This window comes from Nanorana parkeri, unplaced genomic scaffold, assembly GCF_000935625.1.
Source record: "Nanorana parkeri isolate BGI_ZX_2015 unplaced genomic scaffold, ASM93562v1 scaffold2136, whole genome shotgun sequence".
Lineage (NCBI taxonomy): Eukaryota > Metazoa > Chordata > Amphibia > Anura > Dicroglossidae > Nanorana > Nanorana parkeri.
Window position 1 is genome coordinate 23,848 of NW_017308404.1, and position 9,235 is coordinate 33,082.

At 54.1% G+C, this 9,235-nt stretch overlaps 1 protein-coding gene across 1 annotated transcript in view; it reads right to left on the bottom strand.

Annotated features, from left to right (window-relative positions):
• Positions 1-622: 622 nt before the first annotated feature.
• Positions 623-9,235, bottom strand: part of PLEKHA7 (pleckstrin homology domain containing A7) — a gene marked incomplete at its 5' end in the record, with an annotated part of 105,209 nt that continues 96,596 nt past the window's right edge. Inside the window, 5 exon segments of the mRNA XM_018572801.1 lie at positions 623-848; positions 1,037-1,170; positions 2,573-2,749; positions 6,452-6,652; positions 6,728-6,828. Coding sequence (XP_018428303.1) covers positions 623-848; positions 1,037-1,170; positions 2,573-2,749; positions 6,452-6,652; positions 6,728-6,828 — 839 coding nt within the window.

A 9,235-nucleotide genomic window follows, 5' to 3' on the forward strand; every position in this document is an offset into this window, starting at 1 on the left:
TTCTGACATTGCATATCACCTGAGCCCCGCAGGACCTTCACCACCAAGGTTCGGGAATTGTCCCTGTGACATGTCCAGTGACCTGGTCCCTACGCTGGAAGGCGCTGACTGCACTGTCCCTCCTACAACAAGATCCTCTCAACTGATGGTCTCCACTCTGAGCAGTGAGGCTTCAATACTTGAGTGCCCCTCCTTTCCTATATGGAAGGAAATGTCCATCTCTGATTGGCTCTGAGCTCCCCCTGGACGGTCAGCAGGCAGAACACGCTGGAACCTTGCCGCAGATCTCCCCCATCACTTGTTGGTCTTCAAGTCTCTTGCTGGTGAAGACTTTGTGGTTCTTCAGGCTTCCCCTTGGGGTCATTCCCTGTCCTGGTCTGGAGCGCCCTCCCCTTGGTGGGCAGTCCCCCGTCTTGTAGAGGGCTTCATCTCATCTACTCTCTATTTGGGCCTTCAGATACCTCTGGAATGCGGATGCTTCCCAAATTCATTTGGTCTCGTCAGTGGCTCTTCCCCACCCCTCAGCTGGACTGCTTCTGTCCCTCAAAGTTTCATGGAGAAAATCTTCTTCTACCATGAAATCTATTTGTTGAAGCTCATTGAGGGACACGGGTCTGAAAGTTTAAGAAGTTTCCCAAACAATCCCGGAGCGGTCAATGAGGTACAATGTCCGGCACCAAGGACGAGGCCCCTCCCCCTTCTCACCTGCAACTTGCTTGCTGCGCCGAGAAGCCTCTGAGGCCAGAGCGTAGGAAATGGTGATCATCCGCTCCTGTTCCTGCACCTGGCTGTCCATATCCGAGGGACCCACCTCATCCGGGTACGACATTGGCTGCAGATTGTGTACACTGCAGAGGAAACAGACCAATTAGAACACAGACATGAGAGAGTAGAGACCCCCCAACCAGAGCCCAGACAGGAGGAGACCCCCAACCAGAGCCCAGACAGGAGGAGACCCCCAACCAGAGCCCAGACAGGAGGAGAAGTTCCGGCTCCAACGTTCCTCAGACACGGATAGGACAGATGGAGGGCTCACCTGGACCGGGCCAGAATGTTCTTGATCCTCTGGACTTTCCGCCGTCGCGCCTCCAGCTCATCATAACTCAGAGGCTCATCCGGGTCCAGATCGATGTACCTCTCCGGAATGTCCACTTTGTCCGGAGTCGCCAACTGCCGGGGACAGGAAATGAACCCAAAATGATTTGTACCAACATTGTACAACTGCCCCTCCATGAGTCATAACTGCCCCTCCATGAGTCATAACAGCCCCTCCATGAGTCATAACTGACCCTCCATGAGTCATAACTGACCCTCCATGAGTCATAACTGACCCTCCATGAGTCATAACTGACCCTCCATGAGTCATAACTGACCCTCCATGAGTCATAACTGCCCCTCCATGAGTCATAACAGCCCCTCCATGAGTCATAACAGCCCCTCCATGAGTCATAACTGACCCTCCATGAGTCATAACTGACCCTCCATGAGTCATAACTGACCCTCCATGAGTCATAACTGACCCTCCATGAGTCATAACTGACCCTCCATGAGTCATAACTGACCCTCCATGAGTCATAACTGCCCCTCCATGAGTCATAACAGCCCCTCCATGAGTCATAACTGCCCCTCCATGAGTCATAACAGCCCCTCCATGAGTCATAACTGCCCCTCCATGAGTCATAACAGCCCCTCCATGAGTCATAACTGCCCCTCCATGAGTCATAACTGACCCTCCATGAGTCATAACTGACCCTCCATGAGTCATAACTGACCCTCCATGAGTCATAACTGACCCTCCATGAGTCATAACTGCCCCTCCATGAGTCATAACAGCCCCTCCATGAGTCATAACTGACCCTCCATGAGTCATAACTGACCCTCCATGAGTCATAACTGACCCTCCATGAGTCATAACTGCCCCTCCACTGTCCAACATTGTACAATGAATTATAACCGTTCGGTGACAGTTGTCTGTGTGAGGGGAGATTTCCTGTCCAAGAGAAACAACAGGAAGTGAGGAGAATCCCCCTCTTAGTTGTCCCCAAGATTTTCCCTCTATTCCTGTTGTGGTGACACCTGTAAAATGCTGGATTTCCTGTCACTTTCAGTCCTGGTGACACCAAGACGAAGGAAGAGGGTGAATCCCCCCCAGTGACAGCAGTTGTCACCCTCAGCTCTCTGCAGGTTATAATGTATTTTCCCCACTAGATGGCGACATCTCCTCATCGCTCCGATACTGCGTTTATGTACTGCGCACCGGTATATGACGCCTATCGCTGGAACTCCGTATACAGGTCAGACCCAATATTCTATACCGCAGTATCGACCGGAATATACCGTAGCCACCCCAGTCCAGTGTCAGGTCTTTAAGACTTATTCTCCAGCACCTCATCTGCAGTCTCTATACTTGTGAGGAACTACAGATCCCAGCATCCCATGGCAGACAGTGAGTGAGTATTCTGGGACGCCATTAGTTTGCACACCGCTCCTCCTCCCTGCCCCCCCACCCCCCCATAGAGAAGGAAAGGGAACCACTCTGCATGCCGTGTGTGTGACATGATGGATGTGTTACCTCCTTGCTGATGTCCAAGTCGTAGTCCTGAGGCTCCAGGTCCAGCTCAGTCACATGGATGGCGGTCGCCTGCACCCAGTCCTGGTCATCCCGATCCCTGTCCTCCCGATCCCTGTCCTCCACGTCTCGAGCCGCCTTCTCCAGCAACTGCAGATCAAATTCCTGTTCTCGCTGCCACTGACAACACAAAACCGGGTCAATGTCTCCAGACCTCCCAATGTACACCCCGAACACCCCATTGCAAGCCTTGTACACCCCCCACACCCCATTCCAGGCCTTGTACACCCCGCACACCCCATTCCAGGCCTTGTACACCCCCAACACCCCATTCCAGGCCTTGTACACCCCCAACACCCCATTCCAGGAACTGGATAAATCTTGGCTAGACTGGCCCTGGTTATCCTCGCTATCGGGGCGTCTCCAGCTCCCCAAATTGTCGCTTCTCATCCAATTACCTAGAACGTCCTTCCTCAGATTCTGCGCGGACATACATACAGTGAGATCTGGTGCCGGCCGCTCCTCCATGCTGTGCGTCATCAGCCCTCCGGCCCCTCGGGGATCGGCCTCCAGCTGCAGAGTTCTGGGAGAAATCATCTTCTGGGTTTTCAATACACAAAACATGTGACATCCGATCACATCGATCGATCGCCCCCCACACAGCCCCTCCCCCATACATTAAAGGGAAACAATCAGCCAATTCCCGGAGCCGATCATCGTGTTTATGGGGCCAACGGGCCCTCCAGCGATCCTAACGCAGTGTAGCTGGCGGTATACTCGTCATCCAAGGATACCCCTCACACACACCGCTCGGGGATGACGCCCTCCAATGATACCCCTCGGGGGATGACGCCCTCCAAGGATACCCCTCACACCCCCCTTGGGGGATGACGCCCTCCAATGGTACCCCTCGGGGATGACGCCCTCCAATGATACCCCTCACACACCCCTCGGGGGATGACGCCCTCCAATGATACCCCTCGGGGGATGATGCCCTCCAAGGATACCCCTCACACACCCCTCCGGGGATGACGCCCTCCAATGATACCCCTCGGGGGATGACGCCCTCCAAGGATACCCCTCACACACCCCTCGGGGGAGGACGCCCTCCAAGGATACCCCACACACCCCTCGGGGGATGACGCCCTCCAAGGATACCCCTCACACACCCCTCGGGGGAGGACGCCCTCTAACCTGTATTTTCTCTGAAATGTTGGGGGGAAATCCCAACATTTGGGAATATTTTATGATTTCCGGTCAAAGTTCCTAAGACTTCTGTGTGAACCTTCCGGAGGGAGGATGGAGGTGAGGGTCCGAAATGATGGACGGGCCGATTGTTTCCCTTTAATCCGCAATGTCGCTCCTCTCAGCCACTCCTTCCGGGGCGATACTCATTACTCCAGGCTCCGCCTCCAACTGAACCCCAATAACATCCAGCAGAGAGGTGACATTTGAAGTCTTTTCTGTTTATTGTGTTTCTGGTCATCATACATCGGAAAGCTGAGCCAAGAATTCTACACAAAGTACTTTATAAAAGTTACAGTATCGCGAGAGAACGCCGAGCGCCTCCTACCACGCAGTTATTGCTCTCTGGGGGGCGGGGTCAGTACGGAGGGGGAGGGGTCATGTCAGTGAAGCAGGGGGATGGATTTGGGGGCCCATTTATGAAGAGCCGCGAGATCGCTTTCGGCTCCGGATTCTAATATTTGAAAATGGAAATTTTGAACGGACAAAAACCCCAAACAATGGGGATTCGAGGAAAATTTCCTCATTGTTCCCGTACCAAAAATATCAGATTAGACCGCGCGGGGCGACGGAAATCACCGGAACACAACAGTGGCCGAAAATCGTCATAAATGGGAGACCGGCGGTTATAAATGGCCCCTCCGGGTTATAAATGGCCTCCGCGGGGTTATGAATGGCCCCTCGGGGTTATGAATGGCCCCTCGGGGTTATAAATGGCCCCTCGGGGTTATTAATGGCCACCCGGGGTTATAAATTGCCCCTCGGGGTTATAAATGGCCCCCTCGGGGTTATAAATGGCCACTCGGGGTTATGAATGGCCCCTCGGGGTTATGAATGGCCCCTCGGTGTTATAAATGGCCCCCTCGGGGTTATTAATGGCCACTCGGGGTTATGAATGGCCCCTCGGGGTTATGAATGGCCCCTCGGGGTTATACAGTGAAGCAGGGGGATGGATTTGGGGGCCCATTTATGAAGAGCCGCGAGATCGCTTTCGGCTCCGGATTCTAATATTTGAAAATGGAAATTTTGAACGGACAAAAACCCCAAACAATGGGGATTCGAGGAAAATTTCCTCATTGTTCCCGTACCAAAAATATCAGATTAGACCGCGCGGGGCGACGGAAATCACCGGAACACAACAGTGGCCGAAAATCGTCATAAATGGGAGACCGGCGGTTATAAATGGCCCCTCCGGGTTATAAATTGCCCCCTCGGGGTTATGAATGGCCCCTCGGGGTTATGAATGGCCCCTCGGTGTTATAAATGGCCCCCTCGGGGTTATTAATGGCCACTCGGGGTTATGAATGGCCCCTCGGGGTTATGAATGGCCCCTCGGGGTTATTAATGGCCCCTCGGGGTTATGAATGGCCCCTCGGGGTTATTAATGGCCCCTCAGGGTTACAATGTCACTCACCCACACCGGAGGCCAACTCTTCCCTTCCGCCATGCCACTGGTCTCCATTAGGAGCTTTTATAACAATGGATCCTGCGAGTGACAGGCCCCCCCGAAATAATAAAATCCTGGGCGTCGGTGTAGTACTGGGGGGGGGAGGGGAGTCAATGGGCGATGCGGTTAGTGACACGGCAGCCATGTTTGATGAGTTTCCTCCCACCCCAAGTGACAGCAGCCAGGGAAGGTTACAAGGAAAGGACAATCCGTGCCAGTAATGGCAGAAGGTGGTACTTCCTGTTCCCCTCCCAGTCTGCCCCGGCACCAGTAACATTAGAAGGCAGTACTTCCTGTTCCCCTCCCCGGGTGTCACACTGCCCCGGCACCAGTAACGGCAGAAGGCGGTACTTCCTGTTCCCCTCCCTGCCTGCCCCGGTACCAGTAATGACAGAAGGCGGTACTTCCTGTTCCCCTTCCCGGGTGTCACACTGCCCCGGCACCAGTAACGGCAGAAGGCGGTACTTCCTGTTCCCCCTCCCTGTCTGCCCCGGCACCAGTAATGACAGAAGGCGGTACTTCCTGTTCCCCTCCCCGGGTGTCACACTGCCCGGCACCAGTAATGACAGAAGGCGGTACTTCCTGTTCCCCTCCCTGTCTGCCCCGGCGGTAGTTATGACGATGGCGCCCGGATGAAGTTACTGGATGGGCAGCGACAATGAGGAGGAAGCCCGGGAGCAATGAGTATGGCGGTTAGCGAGTTCTTCAGCAGCAGATGGAGGAGGAGCATGGAGGCGGAACATGGAGGCGGAGCAGCTGGCGGTATGTTAGAGGAAAGGATGGAGACACAGCGGAGTCGGGAGGAAGTCACTGCATGTATGCATAGCACCCTATTACAACACGCTAAGTCACGTGACACAGGAGGCAGGCGCGGTCACCCCGTCTTTGCCTGGTGCCCTCTACAGGTCGCCAGAGGGGTCATATTCCCGCCTATACAGGGTTTGTGCTTGTTAACAGTCTAGAAGCTGAGGATGACCATGTCAGTGGAAACGGTTATTTTTGTTTGTTTTTTTCTTAGAAAATAGAAACTATTCATCTTATAAATTCTACCCGGTTATCGGTCCCTGCCGCTAGGAAAGCCACGCCTACTTCTAGAACGCTGGCGCCATGCACGCTGCCGGTAAAGTGCTCCCTATCAGATGCTATAGAAGAAAAAGTCAGTGGAGGCTCCTCCCCCTGCGCTAACATACTGAGCTGATGTCCGCGGACACGGGCCGCGAGGACGGGCGGCCGATAACGGACGTCTTCTCTCCTTGGCTGAGCGTCCTCTTGCGTTCGCGGACCAAGGCCTTCTGATGGCGCTTCATGCGCTTGAGCTGCTCTTCGGCGCTGATTTTACCTCTTTGGTTGTCGCCGGAATAAAGGCGCTCAAAGGCACTTTTTGGTCTGTCCTGCCGAGATAAAAACAACCGGAAATGTGAGAGGAAAGAAACGTTCCGGGATCTCCAGGACAGGAGCAGGCGAGCGCTCCATGGCGTTACCTTGGAAGTGTCGGTGCCCCTCCGCAGCGTGACGTACGATGTGACAGAAGACGACTGAGGGAGCCTGGAGGTCGATCCAGATAAACCTGGAGAGAGGAGATCATGTGACTGGGTGCATGGCAGAGATCATGTGACTGGGTGCAAGGCAGAGATCATGTGACTGGGTGCAAGGCAGAGATCATGTGACTGGGTGCAAGGCAGAGATCATGTGACTGGGTGCAAGGCAGAGATCATGTGACTGGGTGCAAGGCAGAGATCATGTGACTGGGTGCAAGGCAGAGATCATGTGACTGGGTGCAAGGCAGAGATCATGTGACTGGGTGCAAGGCAGAGATCATGTGACTGGGTGCAAGGCAGAGATCATGTGACTGGGTGCAAGGCAGAGATCATGTGACTGGGTGCAAGGCAGAGATCATGTGACTGGGTGCAAGGCAGAGATCATGTGACTGGGTGCAAGGCAGAGATCATGTGACTGGGTGCAAGGCAGAGATCATGTGACTGGGTGCAAGGCAGAGATCATGTGACTGGGTGCAAGGCAGAGATCATGTGACTGGGTGCAAGGCAGAGATCATGTGACTGGGTGCAAGGCAGAGATCATGTGACTGGGTGCAAGGCAGAGATCATGTGACTGGGTGCAAGGCAGAGATCATGTGACTGGGTGCAAGGCAGAGATCATGTGACTGGGTGCAAGGCAGAGATCATGTGACTGGGTGCAAGGCAGAGATCATGTGACTGGGTGCAAGGCAGAGATCATGTGACTGGGTGCAAGGCAGAGATCATGTGACTGGGTGCAAGGCAGAGATCATGTGACTGGGTGCAAGGCAGAGATCATGTGACTGGGTGCAAGGCAGAGATCATGTGACTGGGTGCAAGGCAGAGATCATGTGACTGGGTGCAAGGCAGAGATCATGTGACTGGGTGCAAGGCAGAGATCATGTGACTGGGTGCAAGGCAGAGATCATGTGACTGGGTGCAAGGCAGAGATCATGTGACTGGGTGCAAGGCAGAGATCATGTGACTGGGTGCAAGGCAGAGATCATGTGACTGGGTGCAAGGCAGAGATCATGTGACTGGGTGCAAGGCAGAGATCATGTGACTGGGTGCAAGGCAGAGATCATGTGACTGGGTGCAAGGCAGAGATCATGTGACTGGGTGCAAGGCAGAGATCATGTGACTGGGTGCAAGGCAGAGATCATGTGACTGGGTGCAAGGCAGAGATCATGTGACTGGGTGCAAGGCAGAGATCATGTGACTGGGTGCAAGGCAGAGATCATGTGACTGGGTGCAAGGCAGAGATCATGTGACTGGGTGCAAGGCAGAGATCATGTGACTGGGTGCAAGGCAGAGATCATGTGACTGGGTGCAAGGCAGAGATCATGTGACTGGGTGCAAGGCAGAGATCATGTGACTGGGTGCAAGGCAGAGATCATGTGACTGGGTGCAAGGCAGAGATCATGTGACTGGGTGCAAGGCAGAGATCATGTGACTGGGTGCAAGGCAGAGATCATGTGACTGGGTGCAAGGCAGAGATCATGTGACTGGGTGCAAGGCAGAGATCATGTGACTGGGTGCAAGGCAGAGATCATGTGACTGGGTGCAAGGCAGAGATCATGTGACTGGGTGCAAGGCAGAGATCATGTGACTGGGTGCAAGGCAGAGATCATGTGACTGGGTGCAAGGCAGAGATCATGTGACTGGGTGCAAGGCAGAGATCATGTGACTGGGTGCAAGGCAGAGATCATGTGACTGGGTGCAAGGCAGAGATCATGTGACTGGGTGCAAGGCAGAGATCATGTGACTGGGTGCAAGGCAGAGATCATGTGACTGGGTGCAAGGCAGAGATCATGTGACTGGGTGCAAGGCAGAGATCATGTGACTGGGTGCAAGGCAGAGATCATGTGACTGGGTGCAAGGCAGAGATCATGTGACTGGGTGCAAGGCAGAGATCATGTGACTGGGTGCAAGGCAGAGATCATGTGACTGGGTGCAAGGCAGAGATCATGTGACTGGGTGCAAGGCAGAGATCATGTGACTGGGTGCAAGGCAGAGATCATGTGACTGGGTGCAAGGCAGAGATCATGTGACTGGGTGCAAGGCAGAGATCATGTGACTGGGTGCAAGGCAGAGATCATGTGACTGGGTGCAAGGCAGAGATCATGTGACTGGGTGCAAGGCAGAGATCATGTGACTGGGTGCAAGGCAGAGATCATGTGACTGGGTGCAAGGCGGAGATCATGTGACTGGGTGCAAGGCGGAGACTTTGTATAACGACATATAATAAACATGACCGCATGTCACAATGCCGGAGCACGAGGCCTGGAGGGGAAATTACTCCGACAAGAATAAATGAGCTCGACAGTCAGTTCAAGTTTTTCAGTTTTGGCCGGTGGAAGCTCCGCTACGAATCCACAAACATTCGGCATACGCCCCCCGACCATAACCCCGCCCCCTCCCCCTCCCCCACGTCTCACCATCATCGAATGTTCATAAATC